General features: G+C 38.8%; 1 protein-coding gene across 1 annotated transcript; it reads right to left on the reverse strand.

Annotated features, from left to right (window-relative positions):
* Positions 1-19748: 19748 nt before the first annotated feature.
* LOC126060759 (olfactory receptor 8B12-like) lies at positions 19749-20684 on the reverse strand. The gene has a single exon (XM_049857024.1). It carries the CDS (start codon positions 20682-20684, stop codon positions 19749-19751), a length of 936 nt encoding a protein of 311 aa, XP_049712981.1.
* Between the last annotated feature and the right edge of the window lie 324 nt (positions 20685-21008).

The following is a 21008-nucleotide window of genomic DNA, read 5'->3' on the forward strand; positions in this document are numbered from 1 at the left end:
CTAGAAGGATAGAAGCCTGAATTCAGGGTGCCAGCTCTAGGGGAAGACTTTCTCTCTGTGTTGGTTCTGTGGGAAAGTCCTTGTTATCAATCTTCCCCTGGGTTTAGGAAATTCTCAGTCCAGGAGCCCCAGGTCCAAAGCACACATTTTGCTCCCAGCATTTTTTTCTTGGTGGTATGAGGTCCCTCTCCTCTCTGCTTGTTTCTCTTTTATATCTCAAAAGAGATTGACTTAAGATACAACCTAATCTTGTAGATTGAGTCCTCCTTCATTAACATAACTGCCTCTAATCCTGCCTCATTAACATCATAGAGGCTAGGATTTATAACACATGGGATAATGATATCAGACCACAAAATGGTGAACAGCCACACAATACTGAAAATCATGGCCTAACCAAGTTAACACACAGTTTGGGGGGACACAATTCAATCCATAACAGGTAGGTTGTGTGTTTCCAGGAATTTGTACATTTCATTTAGGTTTTCCAATTTGTTGGAGTACAATTTTTCATATTATTCTGTTATGATCTCCTTTATCTTGGTTAGATCTGTTGTCATGTCTTCAGTTTCATTTCGTATTTTGATTTACTTTGTATTTCCCTAATTGAGTGTCCAAGTCTTTTTCTGTTTTCTAACCAAGTTTTTTGTCTTCTCATTATTGAGTTGTAGGCATTCTTTATATATTCTGGATAAAATCCCTTTAGCAGATATATGTTTTATAAATACTATTTTTCAGTTTGTGATTTGCATTTTCATTTTTTCAGCAGTGTCTTTTGAGGAGCAAAGTTTTTAATTTTGAGGAAATCCAATTTTTAAATATTTTCTTTTAAAATCCATGTTTTATTTGTCTTAGCTAAGAAATCCTTCAGCAACACAAAGTGAAAAAGATTTTTTCCTATTTTGTTTTGTTTTTTGCTTCTTTGTTTCTAAAAGTTTTATGCTTTTAAATCTTATGTTTAGGTCGATAGTTCTTTCACAGTTCCTTTGTTACCATGTGCATATCCAATTACCCAGCTTCATTTGTTGAAAAGGCTTCTTTCACTGTTGAACTGCTTTGGTAGCTTCATTGAAAAGAAATTAATTATATTGTATAGGTCTATTTTTAGAGCTGCCTTTTTTCCATTGCCAATTTCACATTGTTTTGATTATAAAATTTTTAGAGTAAATCTTGAAAATTGGATACTGCAAGTTCTCCAACTTTGGTTTTCTTTTTCCTAATTCTGTTGGTTAATAAATGTTCTTTTCCATTTTGTATAAAAGTATAGGATCAACTTGTCAATTTCTGTAAACTCATGGTGGGACCATGATCACAATTGCACTGAATCAACAGATAATAGGTCAGTTTAGGGAGAATTGATATCTTACCTTTGGGATCCCTCCTTTCTATGAACATGAAATGTCTCTCCACTTATTTATGACTAATTTAATTTCTCTCAGCAACATTTTACAGTTTTCAGTGTACCAGATTTGCACATACTCTGTTAAATTTACCCCTAAGTATTTCATGTTATTTATGCTATTGTACATGGCATTTTTTTAATTTCAATTTCTAATTTTTATTACTAATATATTGAAACCTGTTGCTGTCAAGTCAATTCCAACTCACAGTGACCCTAGAGGACAGAGTGGAACTGCCCAATAGGGTTTCCAAGGAGCAGCTGGTAGATTTGAACTGCTGACCTCTTGATTAGAGCCTGTAGCTTTCAACAACTATGCCACCAGGGCTCCATATTGAAATACAGCTTTTTGTATTGAGCTAGTATCCTTTAACCTTACTACATTTACTTGTCCATTCTGGTGGATTCTCTGTAGATTCATTAGGATTTTCAATGTAGATTATCATGTCATCTGTGAAAAATGACTAGTTTTCCTTTCCAAACAGTATGCTTTTTTAAATATTTTATTACTTTGTGGCAGTTGGCAGGCCCTCTATTACAATGTGGAATAGAAGTGGATGGATACATCAACTTTGACACGTTCCTCATCTTAGGGAAAAGCATTACATTTTTCATCAATAAATATAATGATTTTTCACAGATGCTTTTTATCACATTGAGGAAATTCGCTTCCACTCCTAGAATTTCATCGTAAATAAATGGTGGATTTTGTCAATTGCTTTTTCTGCACTTATTTAGACAATTTCATGGTTTTTCTTTTTATTTGATTAATATGGTGAATCATATTAATTGATTTTCAAATATGAAACCAGTCATTTGTTCCTGGTATAAACACTGCATGGAAATTCTGTACAATATCTTATTTTATATTGGATTTTATTTGCCAATATTTTGTTAAATTTGTTTTTCTTTTTTGTATATAAGTTCATAAGAGATATCAGTCTATATTTTTCTTTTCTTGAAATGCCTTTGTCTGGACTAATATGGCCTTACCTTACTCCTACAATTTCCCCTGGGGAGCCACGGTTCTGTCACTAAAGGTCACTTTATCCAAACTTATCCCTAGGTTCAGGCAACACTTTAAGGCTGCCTGAGAACTGAATTGGTTATGGGCCCCTGAGTTGCAAACTTAAAGGTAACCTATTGACAAGTTTTTTTTTTTTTTTTTCCAGTGACCCCTTCTCAATTCCTCAAACTTATTGGGCCCACAGTTAAAGCACAAGCTGGCATTTACATTGCAAAGCCCCTTCACACATACTATATCTTAATCAGTCTTCACAAGCCTTTACGACTGTATGATTTTCTCATTTTACAGATAAAAAAGTCCAGGCATATATGACTTGCTCAAAGTCACAAAGTCTTCTGTGGAAGTCTTTTACCTCCAAATTTAAAAGTTCGTGATCTTCCAACTACTTTACCATTGCATGCATTTTCCAGCTTTTCTAAAGGACTTTGAGCGTCTCAAAAGGAATTTTACTAATGTGATTGAAACATTTTGGAAGATCACAGGAGGCAGGCAGTAAAATTTAACACCAAATGTGATGTGATGCGGGAGAATGAATCAGGAATGAGAGTTAAATCTGTCATGCAGGCAAAGATTATTAAGCCGGATTAGCAACCCTAGCTGAGCCTTGGATCTCCAGTCTCACCAAACAGCAAAATGAATGCCTTCAAAGCATTTAAGCAAACTCAAAAAAATTCCACACCAATTTAATGGGTGGCTTAGCCTCACAGCATGCCTTCCCTCCACTACCCCATTACACCTCATTAATGAGAGAGCAGAATAAAGCAACAGGCTTCCACCTACTGAAGAAGAGCAGCTTGGCACCAGCACCAACTGAAGACCCACCTACCAGCAAAGATCCACTCAAGGGTGTTGTTGTTGTTAGTGTTGTTAGGTGCCATCAAGTCAGTTCCAACTCATAGAGACCCTATGAGCAACAGAATGAACCACTGCCCAGTCCTGCACCATTCTCACAATCATTGTTATACTTGAGCCCCTTGTTGCAGCCACTGGGTCAATCTATTTTATCCAGGGTCTTCCTCTTTTTTGCTGACCCTCTACATTACCAAGTATGATCACCAATTGCAGGTTGTTAATGAGCCTTCCTCCAATCTTGATGCCACGTTCTTCTTCATATAGACCAGCTTCTCAGATTATTTGCTCAGCATACAGATTGAATAAATATGGTGAAAGGATATAACTCCAACACACATCTTTCCTGATTTTAAACCATGCAGTATCCTGTTGTTCTGTTTGAATGACTGCCTCTTGGCCTATGTACAGGTTCCTCATCAGTACAATTAAATGTTCTGGAATTACCATTCTCTGCAATGTTATCCATAATTTGTTATGATTTGCACAGTTGAATTCCTTTGCTTAGTCAGTAAAACACAGGTAAACATCTTTCTGGTATTCTCTGCGTTCAACCAAGATCCGTCTAACATCAGCAATGATATCCCTTGTTCCACATCCTCTTCTGAATCCAACTTGAATTTCTGGCAGTTCCCTGTCAATGTACTGCTGCAACCATTTTTGAAACATCTTCAGTAAAATTTTGCTTGCATATGAAATTAATGGTATTTTTCAATAATTTCTGCATTCTGTTGGATCATCTTTCTTTGGGATGGGCACAAATATGGATCTCTTCCAGTCAGTTGGCCAGGTAAATGTCTTCCAAATTTCTTGGCATAGACTAGTGAGCACGTCCAGCGCTACATCCCTTTGTTGAAACATCTCCATTGGTATTCCATCAGTTCCTGGAGCTTTGTATTTTGCCAATGCCTTCAGTGCAGCTTGGACTTGTTCCTTCAGTACCATTGGTTCTTGATCATATTCTAGCTCCTGAAATGATTGAACATTGATCGATTCTTTTTGGTACAGTGACTCTGTGTATTCCTTCCATCGTCTTTGAGGTGCTTCCTGCATCTTTCAATATTTTGCCCATAGAATGCTTCAGAATTGCAACTCCAGGTTTGAATTTTTTTCTTCAGTTATTTCAGCTTGGGAAATGCTGAGTGTGTTTTTCCCTTTTGGTTTTCAAATTCCAGGCCTTTACACATTTCATTATAATACTTTATCTTGTCAAGATGCCTTTTGAAATCTTCTGTTCAGCTCTTTTAGTTCATCATCTCTTCCATTCTTTTCAGCTACTCTACATTCAAGAGCAAGTTTCAGAGTTTCTTCTGACAACCATTTTGGTGTTTTATTTCTTTCCTGTGTTTTTAGTGACTTTTTGCTTCCTTTATGTATGATGTCCTCATGATGAGCTTTTATCATGAAAGAGTATGAATTTTTTTGAATGTTTCTTCTGTATCTTTTGTAGATATCATGATTTTACACCTTTTTTTCTATTAATATGGTGAATTACATTGTTCGCTGTTCAGATGTTAAACCAAATAAGCATTTCCAGGAGAAACTCTCTCGTGATATATTATCTTTTTTATATATTGTTGGATTCAATTAGCTCATATTTTATTAAATTAAATAAATTTTAAATTGAACCTGAAGAAAATTAAAACAATTCCATAAGGACCAAAATACAACCTTGAGTATATCCCACCTGAATTTGGAGACCATCTCAAGAACAAATTTGACACACTGAACACTAAAGACCGAAGACCAGAGGAGTTGTGGGATGATATTAAGAACATCATAATTTTACTCAAGGGCAGCCTACTCTAATTATCAGTAGCCTGGCCCATAGCCTGACAAGTTATTTAGAGAATCACATCCTGTTCCCAGCACAGATTGGAACAGCAAGGATGGAATAGCAGGCACCCTCTGTGTAAGTCCCTCTTGCCTGCTTAAAGTATCCTCTTGTCTTGTTCCAGATCTTAGGTAAATGATACTGAGATTTTCAATATTAATTTGATGTCAGATATACATTTTTCACAGATTCCCTGAATCTAATTAAGGATGTTTTCTTGCCGAGAGCTTGTATCATGAAAGAGTATTGAATTTTTCAAATGCTTCATCTGTATCTTTTGTAGATGTCACATGATTTTACTCCCTTTTATCTATTAGTATGGTGAATTGCATTGTTTGCTTTTCAGATGTTAAACCAATATGTATTCCCAGAAGAAACTCTACATTATCGTGATATGTTATCCTTTTTATATATTGCTGGATTCAATTTGCTAGTATTTTATTCTGCTAAGGATTTTTTAATCTTAGTTCACAAGGGATATTGATGTACAGTTCTCTTTTCTTGTGTTGTCTTTGTCAGGTTTGGGATTCAGGGTAATACTGGTCTCATAAATGAGTTTAGAAGTAGTCCCTCCTCCCCTATTTTTTTGAAAGATTGTGTGTAGGATAGGAATTATTTCATCTTTAAATGTTTGATAGGATTCACCTGAGGAACCAACTGGGCTTCAAGCTTTTTTGAGGGCGTGTTTTCTATCAAAATCCATTTTTTAAATAGATACAAACTAGTATTTTGCATTTCTTCTTGGATATTCTTTATAATTTGTGCCTTTCAAGGAATTAATTTCTTTCATCCAGGTTGTCTAATTTAATGGTACAATGCTGTTTATGATGACTTATGATTCTTTTAATGTCTGTGGGATCATCATTTATGTTCCCCCTTTCATTCTTTATATTGGTAATTTCTGTATTTCTGTCTTCTCTATTTTTTTTCCCTTGATTAAAAAAAAATTATAAATTTTATCGATCTCTTTAAAGAATAGCTTTTGGTTTTATTTATTTTTCCTTACTGATTTTCTGGCTTCTACTTCACTGATTCCTGTTACCTATTGTTTCATTCTTTCTGTTCATTTTCGGTTTGGTTTGTACTTCTTTTTCCAGTTCCTCAAGATATAAACTTTGATCATTTATTTAAGATCTTTCTTCTTTTCTAATATTAGCACTGAAAGCTGTACATGTCCTTCTAAGCACTGCTTTAGCTGCATCTTGAGGCAGGAATTCAGCCCAGTTAAAGTGACCAAGTACTAAGAATAAAGAGAAGCATGGAGGGTGAAGCTCTTGTCCGTTTGTGAACCAAACAAAAATAAACTTATCGCTGTTGAGACATTTCCCACAGCCATTCTTTTCTGAGGAATCACGTCTGGGGGCAGAAGAGAAGGAGCTCTTTAAGGACCAAACTAATTCCTTGAGTCAGAAGTGAGAACTTCTATTGCTGTAACAGAATGACTAGCCTTAACACAAGAAAAGATGAGCAATATAGAAATATTTACCTCTTCCTGCATCTTTCTGCACTTAACCGTGCCCTTCCTATATGAATGTGCTCCCAGGGTTGAAAAATGCCCGGTTGTGGTCAGCTACTTAGGGAGGCCACCAGTCCAGGCTGGGCTGTACTAGGGTGTACTAGGGAATAAGTGCTCAAGTCAAAGACAAGAAAACAGCATTCAGAGCAGTGGCATCCCTGGAGGGGTGTGGGAGGTTGAGAGCACTGTCAGAAAGGGTGACACCAAAATGACCCCGGTCCTACAAGGAGAGGGGCCACCTAGACAGTGGTGTCACTAGATTGGTGTCACCTGTCACCCAGTGCAGTAACACCTCACCATGGGGTGAAGTGAGGGTAATGAGCACCAAAGAACAATCTCTAAAATGCCCCCACCACAACCACCCGGTTTGAAGCTGAATAGATTCTGATAAGCCAACTCATTGCCGTTGAATGGATTCCAACTCATAGCGACCCTATAGGACAGAGTAGAACTGCCCCATAGAGTTTCCAAGGAGCCCCTGGTGGATTAGAACTACTGACCTTTTGCTTAGAGCCGTAGCTCTTAACCACTAAGCCACCAGAGGTTCCATAGACATTTATAAATAGTGGGGACTGAAAGCAGAAGCCAAGCAGAACGTGCCTGAAGCCAGCATGCAGTTGCGGGTGGAGTCAACTTCCTGGGCGGTGGGCGGACTGAAAGGCATGCTCAAGGTACAGGGCTGCAACAGCGGCAGCGGCCGCCCGCACCAGCAGCACCTGTGGCAGGTAAATCATCCCAGCAGACACCGAAAGCAGTGGCAGCAGAAAGCAGCCCCGAAACATGGCTGAAGCAGCACAGGCTTTCTGGAGCAGCTCAAGTCCTGCATAGTTCGGTCTTGGACCACTGCGATATCACCCCCTCTGACAGTGTCACCAGGTGCAGTCCGCAAATCCCCCACCCCTTTAGTGACGCCACTGGTGCCCCCTTGGACTTACGCCAGGGGCAAGTGACCTCCTCGCTATGCCTCTGGTCACCACCACTCCCCCTCCACAGCATCACCCAGTGCGGTTACTCATCACACCCCAACCCCACCACTCCTGTCACCCGCTAGTCAGGGTGTAGGGGCAGGCCACAGAGGGCACCATTAGTAAAAGAGAAGGGTCTTCTTTTTGGACGATGAGATAGAAGAGCTGGGGGTGGGGCATGTGGTGCTCCACCCTGCATAGAGGGTGGGGAGGGGCCTGTTCTTCCACCCATGGCAGGGGCATGACACCATGAGTTATCACACTGGGTGATGCCAACCCTTAGCAATGCCATTGATTCAGAGAGGTTCAGTGGTTGTCCATGTTGCTCAGGAGCCTCACCTTGAATTAGGAATGAGAACGGAGAGAAGACCTAGAAATATGGCATTTGCCGTCCTTGCTTCAGTCACCCCCATCCCAGAACCAAGTTAGGGAAGAAGACTGTTCCCAAACACTCAGTTTTCAGGCCTCTAGGTTAGCGAGTAGGACATGAAGAGGCCTAGGATACAGCCACTCTTCCTTGTTCAGCTTAGTGTCAACAGTGCTGAGTCCCATAGTCCCTGATCTCCCACTTCCCAGAAGGAAATGGTTTGAGTGGTATAGAGAGGGAAGCCTGAGCATATATAATTCATTTTCCTGTTATGCTCGGAAAATGAAAGCCTGCATTATTCTGGAATCCATTCTGATCCAAAGACCATGTTTTCAAATCAAGCCCAGATACCCCTCTCCAAGTAAAGAAAGGAAGTATCTCCTGTTCATGGCAATGTGGCCAGAGGATGATAATTTAAAAGGTTTTTCTTTTTTATTTTTAACGTGTATGTATCAGAACCCAAACCAAACCAAACCTGTTGCCATCAAGTCGATTCCGACTCAGCGACCCTATAGGACAGAGTAGAACTGCCCCATAGAGTTTCCAAGGAAGGCCTGGTGCATTTGAACTGCTGACCTTTTGGTTAGCAGCTGTAGCACTTAACCACTGTGCCACCAGGGTTTCCAAGGTATCAGAGAAGCCCCAAAAAAGAAGCTTCCCTCGAGTGCTCTCCCAGGAAGAGTTTCTGGAGTAAACAAGAAGATGTAGTATTTCGGTTCACAAGTAAAGCAAACTTTGACTTCTGCACAGAATTTAACTTCCTCCAAGACTGCTTATTCAAAGGACAGGAGAAGCGGAAACCCCTTTATCCAGAGCCCTGGAGAGGGTCCCAGGTTGAATTGGTAAATGCAGTTGTGGAGGCTAACAAGTCCCAAAACTGTAGGGCAGTGCAAGAAAAAAAACATAAACCAAAATCAGTGCAGTGGAGTGGACTCCGACTGATAGCGACCCTATAGGCCAGAGTAGAATTGCCCCATAGAGTTTCCAAGGAGTGCCTGGTGGATTCGAACTGCCGACCCTTTAGTTAGCAGCCATAGCACTTAATCACTACACCACTAGGGCAGTCCGGCAGGCTGAAAACTCAGACAGGAGTTAGTGCTGTCATCTTGAGGAAGAATTTCTTATTTTTCAGGAAACCTCAGTTTTTGCTCTTAACACCTATCAACTGATTGAGGATGAGGCCCACCCACATTAGTAAAGGTAATATCCTTCACTTAAAGTCAACTGTTTATATATTTTAACCACAGCTACAAAATATCTTCACAACAACATTTACATTGGTTTTTGATTAAGTAAGAGGGTATGATAGCCTAGCCAATTTGACATATAAAACTAACGATCAAATTAGGATTCTAACATGTTCAACATGACAAAGCCCCTCATAGTATTACCTTTTTTTCTGTAAAACTATCTAGGAACATTCAAATCTACTAAAGACTCTACTATCAAATAACAATGAAAACTGCCCCAAAGGGCTTAAAACAAGTGCATGAAGGATAGAGAGAATAAGTACATGCTGTATTACCATTGACTCTATAGAAAAAGTAATTTGCACAGTAAAGACAGTGGGGAAGGATCACACCAAAACCAGGGTGACATTTTTCTAAAGATACTTTACTTTTAGAGATAAGAAATGGAGCACATATTCTTTATTATTTTGGCTAAAGCAGAAGTTCACCCCATGAATGATTTATACTTTTTTTAGTAACTATTCCAGAATTTCTGCATTTGAATAAGAATACAAATATTAAATTATACCCAGTTTCTTTAAAGGTTTCTCTAAAACATGTTATTAATTGAATGATGGCATAATCTTTTCTAGAGTTTACCTTCTTAAATAATACTATGTGTTTTCCCATAAAAACGAAATAGAAATAGTGTTTATAAATTGTAGTGTGCATAACGTCTTCAAATTCAGGTCATATAGAATAACTCTTTCTACCTGGTGGTCTCATACCTAAATGTCAGCACGGTAACCAAGGTGAATAAACAGGAGCTGAACATGTGGCTTAAGGATGCCCTGAAAACCAGACAGAAAGTCCTCAGTTGGATGGAGAAATAATACTTTGAAATACAAGTGCGTTTGATCAGGCTGTTATAGTTTGACCCTGGGGTACAATGGGAGAGATGGGTAAAAATTTGTATTTATAACTTACAAAATAGTTGCCATGAGATTGTGAATGTGGACAAGAAAAGAGCATTGGTTGTTCTTAATTTTAAACAGAAAAGGGCAGAGAGGAGTATCAAAGGGAATTTCTTAGAGTAAAGCAGGCTCGCATATGTTTACAGGTAAAAGATTCAGTATAGACGGAGAGATTAAAGGTTTGAGAAAGAAGAGGAAAATTTGAGGAAATAAAATCCCAAAGAAAGTTAAAAGACTGATGGAATTCAACATCTATTCATGAACTGAAAATATTCAATGAATCAGAAAATGATGGGTACTCCTTTAAGGTGATAAAATATATAAAGCCAACAACTTAATTTGAAAACACTGGAGGCAGTCCTAATTAGATTCCAGAGCAAAAGCAGTATGCCTACAGTCTCTGGTATTATTTAACATTGTATTAACCAACCAAAAAAAACCAAATCCACTGCTATTGAGTCGATTCCAACTCATAGCGGCCAATAGGACACAGTAGAACTGCCCAACAGAGTTTCCAAGGAGCACCTGGTGGATTCGAACTACCGAGCCTTCTGGTTAGCAGCACTTAACCACTATGCCACCAGGGTTTCCAATATTGTATTAAAGGTATTAACAATGCAGTTAGGAAAAGGAAAGGAATTAAAACCATATGAATCAGAACTAAACAGGCAAAACTATATTAATAGAATATTACGTATTCATAAATCTCAAAAAAATCAATAGAAAAACATCTATGAAAAATAACAATTGCATTACAAAGTATAAAGTTAACATGCAGTAATCAATAGAATTCATTTCTTGTATAGCAGTGGTCAATTAGAAGATATGATGGAAGATAAAACCCTCATTACAGTACCAAAAATAAAATAAAATTCTCAAGCATAAATCTAATAAGAAATGTGCAAAATACATATAAGGAAAATTATGAAAAATACTAAAATGGACCTGAACACACAAGAAGAAAAACCACACTTCATGATTGGAAGCCACAAGATCCAGAGAAGTCAATTCTCCCTAAAATCACTTATAAATTTCAGAAGCAATCAATAGACATGACATGAGAATTTTTTTCTGGAGCTACACAGATTAATTGTAAAGTTTATAATGAATGGCCAAGGAAACCCTGAAAAAGAAGAGCAAAAGTGAGAAGTTACCCTCAAGACATGAAAACATTATGAAGATTCTTTAATTGAATCAGTATGGTACTGGCATATAAATTGGCTTGCAGACCAATGCAACGGAATGAAAAACACAAAAGTAGCCCAGGGGTCTATAAAATTTAGTATATGATGAAGGTAGCAGCTAAAATCAGTAGGAAAAGATTAACTTTTTTATAAATGGCTATAGAGTAACTGGATAGCCATACGGAAAAAGATAAAGCTGGATCCATTCCTCACAACACACACTGGTATTATTTCTAAATAAATCGGACATCTAAATGTAAAAAAATTAAATCACACAAACAATAGGAAAAAATAAGTGACTTTTTTTTTTGACCTAAAAGGAAAGAGCATTTGTAACTATGATGCAAATTCCAGAAACAATAAAAGATTGATACATTTAATAAATAAGAAATGTTTTTTTATAATCATAAGGAGAGTCAAAAAGGTCCCTGGCTGGTGCAAATGGTTGGCAATTCGAACCCACCCGGTGGTGCCATGGAAGAAAGTTCTGACAATCTGCTTCCCTAGAGATTACAGCCTAGAAAACCTAAGAAGCAGTTCTCCACTGTAACACATAGGATGCCATGACTGGGAATAGACTCTAACTTCAGACAAAAAGCTAATGTCGCTAACATAAAGTCCTCCTAAAAATTGGGAAGACAAAAAAAATCAAAATAGAAAAATAGGCAAAATGTGTGAAAAGACATGAAAAGCACCGCCAAACTTTCTTGTTATAAGAGAATTGCAAATTAAAACAATACTTGAAAACTATATCTCATCTATCAGGTTATAAAATTTCAAAAGTTTGAGAACATAATATGTTGGGCATATATATATATAATATAGGGCAATACTGTTAGCTGCCATGGAGTCAGCTCCAACTCATGGTGAGCCCACGCACAAGAGAAATTAATGTTGTCCGGTTCTACAGTATCTCCATGATCAGTTGTAGATTGGACTCGTGATCCATAGGGTTTTCACTGGCTAATTTTTGGAAGTGGATCATTAGGCCCTCCTAGACTTTCTTAATCTTGAAGCTTCACTGAAACCTGGCCATCATCATAGCAACAGGCAAGCCCTGGAACTCAAATCCGAGGGTCCTGAATGTAAGGCAAGACTTCTACCACTAAACTACTAATGCTGATAGGAATACAATGGCAATCTCCACCAAAATTACATATACATTTACCATTTGATCCAGTAATCCACTTTCAGGAAATATCCCAAACATACACTGGTAAAAATACAAGGATATTGAGTACAACATTATTTATAATAACAAATCCTAGTTATTTAAAAAGAAAAAAAAAGGTGCTACAAGAACTAATAAGTCTAGCAATGTTGCACCAAACAAGATTAATATACAAAAATCAATTGTATTTTTATATTAGCAACAACCAAAATGGAAAATTAAAAAAACAATATTTTTCTTCAATAGCATCAAAATATATGAAGTACTTGGGACTAAATCTGACAAAAGATGTGCAAAACATGAACACTCAAATCTACACCATTGCTGAAAGACATTAAAGACCTTAATAAATGGAGAAATATATCATGTTCATGAATCAGAAGATTCAATATTGTTACAATGTCAATTATCCACAAAGCACACACAGAGAGAGAGACTCAATATCATGCCAATTAAAATCTCAGCAGGGTTTTCTATAGGAATTTGCAAGCTGATTCAAAAATTCATATGGAAATTCAAAAGAACTGGAATAGTGAAAACAACTTTGGAAAAGGTGAGTGAAGGTGGAGGACTTATGCTAACTGATTTCAAGTATTATTATAAAGCTAGAGCAGTCAAAACGTTGAGGTATTAACATCAAGATAGACAAATAGATGAATGAAACAGCACATAGTACAGATATAGACACACATAAATAGGACCCAAATGTAAAAACCTGTAAACCTTCTAGAATAACACATAGGAGAAAATCCTTGTGATTTTGTCCAGGCAAAGAGCTCTTGGATATGACAACAAAGCTACAATTCATAAAAGAAAAAATGATAACTTGGACTTTATCAAAATTAAGATCTCTGTTAAGAGAATGAAAAAACAAACCATGGACTATTTGAAAATCACATATTTGATAAAACTTGAACCCAGAATATATATAGAACCCTCAGATCTCAATATTAATAAACAACTCACTTTAAAAAATGGGCAAATGATCTGAACAGATGCTTCACCAAAGAAGATACACAGATGGCAAATAACCACATAAAAAGATATTCATCATCATTAGTCATTAAGGAAATGCAAATTAAAATCACAATAAGATACTAATACACACTTGTTAGAAGGTCTTCAGTTAAAAAGTAGACCATACCAAGTGTTGGCAAGGATATAGTGGAACTGAAACTCTCAAACACTGATAGTGAGACTGTAAAATGGTACCACTACTTTGGAAAGCAGTTTGGCAGTTTCTTAAAAAGTTAAAAATGCACATATCATATGGTCCAACCATTCTACTCCTAGGTATTACCCAAGAGAAAGGAGAGCATACGTCCATACAAAGACTTGTACATAAATGCTCATAGTAGTTTTGTTTTCAGCCAAAACTTGGAAACAAATTGTCTTAGTTTTCTAGTGCTGCTGTAACAGAAATACTACAAGTGGGTGGCTTTAACAAACAGAAATTTATTCTCTCACACTCTAGGAGGCTAGAAGTTCAAATTCAGGAAGCCTGCTCTAGGTGAAAGTTTTCTCTCTCTGTCAACTCTGGGGAAAGTCCTTGTCATCAATCTTCCCCTGGGTTTAGGGGTTTCTCAGGCAAGGGACCCTGGGTCCAAAGGATGTGCTCCACTCCCAGCTCTACATTCTTGGTAGTAGGAGGTCCCTCTCCACTCTGCTCATTCTCTCTTTTACATCTCAAAAGATACTGACTGAAGGTACAATTTAATCCTGTAAATTGAGTTCTACCTCATTAACATAACTGCCTCTAATCCTGCCTCATTAACATCATAGAGTTAGGATTTCCAACACATTAGCTAACCATATTAGATCACAAAATGGTGGACAACCATACAAGACTGAGAATCAGTCTTGACGTACATTTTGTTGTTTGCTGTTGTTGTTGTTAGGTGCTGGCGAGTCGGTTCCGACTCATAGCGACCCTATGCACAACAGAACGAAACACTGCCCAGTCCTGTGCCATCCTTACAATCATTGTTATGCTTGAGCTCATTGTTGCAGCCACTGTGTCAATCCACCTCATCGAGGGTCTTCCTCTTTTCCGCTGACCCTGTACTCTGCCAAGCATGATGTCCTTCTCCAGGGACTCATCCCTCTTGACGACATGTCCAAAGTATGTAAGACGCAGTCTCGCCATCCTTGCCTCTAAGGAGCATTCTGGCCACACTTCCTCCAAGGCAGATTTGTTTGTTCTTTTGGCAGTCCATGGTATATTCAATATTCTTCACCAACACCACAATTCAAAGGTGCCAACTCTTCTTCGGTCTTCCTCATTCATTGTCCAGCTTTCACATGTATATGATGCGATTGAAAATACATCAATACCTGGGTCAGGCACACCTTAGTCTTCAGGGTGACATCTTTGCTTTTCAACACTTTTAAGAGGTCCTTTGCAGCAGATTTGCCCAATGCAATGAGTCTTTTGATTTCTTGACTGCTGCTTCCATGGCTGTTGATTGTGGATCTAAGTAAAATGAAATCCTTGACAAATTTTGGGGGGCCACAATTCAGTCCATAACATTCTACCCTTTAACCCTCAAAAGTTCATGTCCTTGGCACATGTAAAACACTTTCACCCCATCATATAGTCCCAAAAGTCTTAAATCAACTCCAAGTCCAAAATCTCATCCTCTGCAAAATTCCTCTTCACCTGTGAAATCTAGAATACAAGTTAACTGCTTCCAAAGTGCAATGATGGAACAGGCACAAGGTAGACATTTCCATTACAAATGGGAGAAACTGGAGGGAAAGAAGGAATAACGGGCAAGAAACAAGTCAGCAGAACACATTACATTAGCTCTCAGTCTTGAAACTAATCATCTGTTCTCTGAGACCATTTAGGCAACAGCTCTGCTCTCTAGATTCTGGGTGTTGGCCACACTCTCCAGATTCTGGATGGAGGCCCCTTGGCCCTGGGCTTCAGCTCCGCCTTGCATTCTCACTGGGATGGCAACTCTGCTCCCTTAGATGTGGGTGGCCCCATTGTAACCTGACACCCCAAGGTCTGCTGGGGACAATTAAGAAGACACACCCAGCGGATGAATGTGAAAGAAGCTTTATTTAGTTGGCCAAGTAAAGGAGCATATCTGGACTTGGGTCCCCAAGGTGTCTGCCAGAACGATAGCCCAAGGGGTTTGTATAGATTAAGGAAATCGGGTCTGGGGTCCCCAGGAACACCCCAGGGTAGGGCCAACTTGCTGATTGGTTTGACATGAGAGGGTGTTCTCAGGGCAGTCCGGTCTTCCGGTGCCTGTTCAGTCTGAAAGGGAGGGCCACAAAGATGGAGTTTTGCCCACATCCGGGGTGTAGATAGGGGTGTGTTTTTCAGCCTCTGACATCAGTAAAGAGATACTCTAAAAGCAGAGGTTAGTTCCTGTTTTGCCTAATAATGGAATAGCTTACACATTGGGAGTTAACTCTCTATGTTACTGAAGATGGTAGGCTCAGCCCCTTGGCACAGCCCCTTGTTTATTCAACATGGCCGTCATACTGCCAGTCTTACCATTCTCCTAGTCTGGTGACCATATCCCCTCAGCCCCAGCAGGGCCTGTTCTGCTCCTTGGGCATGGCAGCCCTGCTTTCTCAGTTTGTGGCAGCAGATCCAGCCCCATCCCATTGGCATTCCTGAAGGGCATCCCCACACTCTGGGATAATCAAGTATGTGTTTAGCTCTTACAAGAGAGAGTCTCCTCTCATCATCAACAGGATGGGATGGATGGCAGACAATGGGCTCTTATTTCCCATCATCCCATCCAACTGCTGATGCCCAGCCATGTCGTTGAGTTCCGTTCTGGCTGAAGCAAATACATGCCAAACCTCACCCCCGATTATGTGGCTGACACCGATGGCTTGTACACAAAAAGCAGACCCAAGATAAGAGATAGATGTTTCCACCCTCCAGAAACAGAAAATTTGGAATTCGCTGACGAAGAAAGAGTCCTGTTGTGTTTGCTGGACCTAAACTGATGTGTGTTCAATCAGAGTTGCATTTAGAAAAACTCCAAGAAATAGTGAATCACATAACAGAGTTCTTCCTGAATTGGCAGTCTTAGGTTACGTTGGCAAGCTGAAGTCCCCAGATTAAAAATCAGTTTCTCCTTTACATGGTCTGACACCCTACGAGGTCCCCTTCAATGCAGTCGCACTGCAAATCACACACGCTGATGTCACCCCTACCCACATCATGTGTGCTGCGAACGCCAGGTGGGTTAGCCTCTGAAAGAATCAGGGTAACGTCAGAGGCTATGTGAATGGGCCCATCTTCTCACCTAGACTCCCCTTTGTGACAGAGTGGGGTTCAGGATCTGCAGAGGGACTGACATGGAGAAGAGGCTTTTCTACATCCTCACCCCTGTGTCCCAGAAGAGCTAAGAGACATGAACTGTCTGTTGATCAGAGCTGTCCCCATCCCACAGTGTGGAGCCAGCGTGGGCTTGAAGGAACAATACCTTAGGTCACAATAGATTATAATTTACCCTTCCTGGAGCATGAGACAAAGTTGGAACAAGAGACTCGGAGCAAAACTGTGTAGAGAAAAGACACCAGTATCAAACAGTATCAAAAAATACATCAATACTGGTGTTTTTAATAAAGGGAGAAATTTGTCTACCAGAAATCTTGATTTGTGATGTTTTCTGGAAAGGAATGGCACGTTTATTTAGCAAACAGTATTTCTATATAATTCATGAATATGTTTAATAGTAAATGTTAAAAAAAGATATATCACAAAGTGGGTGGCTTTAAAGAACAAAAATTTATTTTCTCACAGTTCTGGAGGCTAGGAGTTCAAATTCTGGGTGTCAATAGGGTTATACTCTGTTACCTCTAAAGAAAGATCCTTCCTTTTCTCTTTAAGCTTCTGGTAGCCCAAGTATTTCTTGGTGTTCCTTGTCTTGTACATGGATCCTCACATGGTGTCTTCCTCCTGTGCGACTGTGTCCGTGTCTGTTCTCTCCTCTAAGACATCACTCACAAGGGATTAGGACCCTCCCTACCCCGATACAGCCTCATTAACTTAACTAATAACATTTGTGAGGAAAAACCTTGTTGACCCAAACTAGGTCACATTTATAGGTACAGGGGTTAGGACTCAACATATCTTTTGGGAAGACACAATTTGATCCATAACAGAAGCTTTACTAATTATAGGCAAAAACTTGAAGCTCGTTAAATGTTCATTAACAGTATTTAATTATTATATATTCATATAATGGAATATTACAAGCAATAAAAATAATCTACTGATACATGCAGCAATACGGATAAATATAATAAGCTTTATGTTGAAGAAAAGAAGTCAGAGACAATAAAGTACATGTTTATATGAAGTTCAAGAACAGATAAAAGTAATTTACGATAATAAAAATCCAAAGAGTGGATAGCTCTGGGGGTGGGGGTTCACAGCAGGTTGTATTTACTGGAAAGAAGCAAGAGGAAACAAATGTTCTAGATCTTTATCTAGATTGTGGTCACAGGCATACACACAAGAAAAAATTCAACAAGCTATATAGGTTTAAGACTTGTGTTCTTTGCTGTATGTTAATTTGACCACACGTTTTTAAAAGAAGGGTTTCTGTTTTATTCCATTACATACATTGTACTGCACACTCTCCACTCCCATCCCATTCCCAAGTTCTGTATCACCTGAATCATGTGACCTAGACAATCTTCTCTATCCTTCTCCTATGTTCTTACTCTTTTGATTGAAAAGAGTGATGATCATTGAAAATAATCATCCCAAAGGGCAAAACTAGACGTGTATTCAAACTTCAATTTTTTCCCAATAGAAAAGAACTTTCCTAAGGAAAAATCTTCCGAAGTCAAAATTTTCCTCAGCACTCCACTCTTTACGGCTTAACGCTGTTCTTCTCATTCTTTATATAAAGCTATCTGTTGTTGTTGTGTGCCGTCAAGTCAATTCCAACTCATAGCGACTCCGTAGCACATTGCAGAACTGCCCCATAGGGTTTCCTAGGCTGAAATCTTTATGGGAGTAAATCACCAGATCCTTTCTCCCACAGAGAGGCTGGTGGGTTCTAACTGCCAACATTTTGGTTAGCTGCCATTGTGCCACCAGGGGTCCTTATATAAAGCTATACCTCCCTTTATATAATATTGTGGATTTATGAATCTATAGAGATTATTATCTCTTCTCCATATGCCCCCTTATTAGAATGTCACAGGTGTCTGCAATACCTGAAAAGTCAATGGCAATTGCCTCTCCTAATTAACAACTACTTGGTGTTGCCCTAATAAATAAATGTGCCCAAAACTATCTATTGATCTGTTACATCGTCTACACCAGTGCCATTCAATAGAAAAATAGTGTGAATCATATACGTAATTTTAAATTTTCTTGTAGATACATTAAAAAACTAAAACTAAACTGGTAAATCAATTTTAGTGATATATTTTATTTAACATCATACATCCAAACTGTTTTCATTTCAACGTGTAGTCAACAGAAAAAAATTAATGAGATATTTTACATTATTTTTATATTCTTCAAAAATCCAGTGTATATTTTACACTTACATTTTACCCTTACAGTGTGTCTCAATTTGGATGACCAGATGTCAAGTGCTCAATAGCCATACATGGCTAGCAACTACCATATTGGATAGTGCAGCTGCCAATTATCTAGAACCACAGAGTTCTCCATCAGACCTCTAATATCCAAGGTAACCCTTGAAATGAGACTCCAAATTCTGTCTCTTTTAGTCTTGAAATAATTTGACACTTCCACCCAGCATCTTTACATCCATTAAAATTATATATCTCTCCCCTGGAAGTTCTATTCACTAGACTGTGTCCCCAGAGCTCCACACACCAAGTCAGTGAGCACCACGCTTGCTTCTATACGCAACTTAACATACTTCAGACTCACACACTACAAAATTCATCACACACTTCTCTTGTCATTTTGCCAAGACCAACGCAACCAAATTTTTCACCTCCTACTTTCTTGCAAAATGTGACATATTAAAATTATTTTTGAAGAGTTACATGAAATCGCTGTGAATATATTCATAATTTAAATGTGCTAGATCAACTAACATTTGAAACAAAATCTTCTAAGAAAATTTCACATGAAGAGGGAAAAAAAAGTGTATTAAGATTCAAAAGCCCGGATTCCAGTCTCAGTTCTGGCACCAGGTAGTTTTTTTCTTTGTTTATTTTGTATGCTCTTGCACAACATACAAATATTTTTAAGTCCCCAGAGTATGAAGCTTTATATGAGGGAGCTGAACTCTTGGATCCCCTTTCTCAGTTACTAAGATTTTTTCAAGAAAATCTTACTCTGCCCAAGGTTCTCTTCAGGGCAAACTTGACATCCTTATTCCTCAGGCTATAGATTAATGGATTGAACATGGGTACAACAATAGTATAAAATAAGGAAGAAACTTTCCCTTGGTCAAGGGGTAAAATAGAAGGTGGTTTGAGGTACATGAAAGCTCCTGACCCAAAAAAAAGGGAAACTGCAATTATGTGGGAGCTGCAGGTACTGAAGGCTTTGGACCTTCCCTCTGTGGAGCTAATGTGGAGAATGCTGGAAAGAATTAAACCATAGGAGATAAAAATTGTGGTAACGGGCACACCAATGCCAATAGTCACAACAATAAAGACCACCAGCAAATTTAAGTAAGAGCTGTTGCAAGAGAGCTCAAGGAGGGGAAGGATGTCACACATATAATGATTGACAAGGTTGTTGGCACAAAAGGTCAGAAACATTATATTTCCTATATGGGCCATGGCCCCCAAAATTCCCATCCCATAGACACCTAACAAAAGGAATAAACAGACCTGGGGAGACATGGTGACTATGTACAGCAGTGGTTTACAGATGGCGACATAGCGGTCATATGCCATCGCTGACAGGATGAAGGATTCAGAAAAGACAAAGAAACAGAAGAAAAAACATTGAGTTATACACCCTACATATGAGATGATGTTTTTCTCTGAGACAAAATTAATCAGCATTTTGGGGATGATGGCAGTAGAGAAACTAAAATCTATGAAGGACAAGTTGAAGAGGAAAAAGTACATGGGAATATGAAGGTGAGAATTCAACCCAATCAGGGTAATCAAGCCCAGGTTCCCCACCACGGTGACCACATAGAAACCTAAAAACAGGAAGAAAAGGGGCATGTGGAGTCCTGGGTGGGCCGTTAAACCTGCAAGGATAAACTCTGTCACAAAGGAGGCATTCTCGATAGCCATTGTCCTCTTGGAAATTCTGTGAGGGAAAAAGAAAAGAGCCTGTGAGAAAAAGAAAGGCACAAAAAATCACCATTCACCACCCAATTCCCCATTTTTGAGAATGGCATCTGAACAATTAGAGTTTGAACTTACTTGTATCTGCATACCTGTCTTAACAGGCCTCAAGTACCTTTAATTATCCTAGTAACTGAGGGTGAATTTTTGCTCCAGCGTGAGGGCTAGTATGGCTGAGAAGAGGAGCCTCAAAGTTGAGTTGGGATGACCTTCCTACCTATATAGTGGCCCTCTTCTGTGTTCTCCCCATCCTCTCTAAACCTTGCTCAA

The sequence above is a fragment of the Elephas maximus genome, chromosome 17 (genome assembly GCF_024166365.1).
Source record: "Elephas maximus indicus isolate mEleMax1 chromosome 17, mEleMax1 primary haplotype, whole genome shotgun sequence".
In the NCBI taxonomy this organism is placed as follows: domain Eukaryota; kingdom Metazoa; phylum Chordata; class Mammalia; order Proboscidea; family Elephantidae; genus Elephas; species Elephas maximus.

Coding starts and splice junctions, on each gene's coding strand:
- LOC126060759 (XM_049857024.1), bottom strand. CDS start 20,684: ATGGCTATCGAGAATGCCTCCTTTGTGACAGAGTTTATCCTTGCAGGT.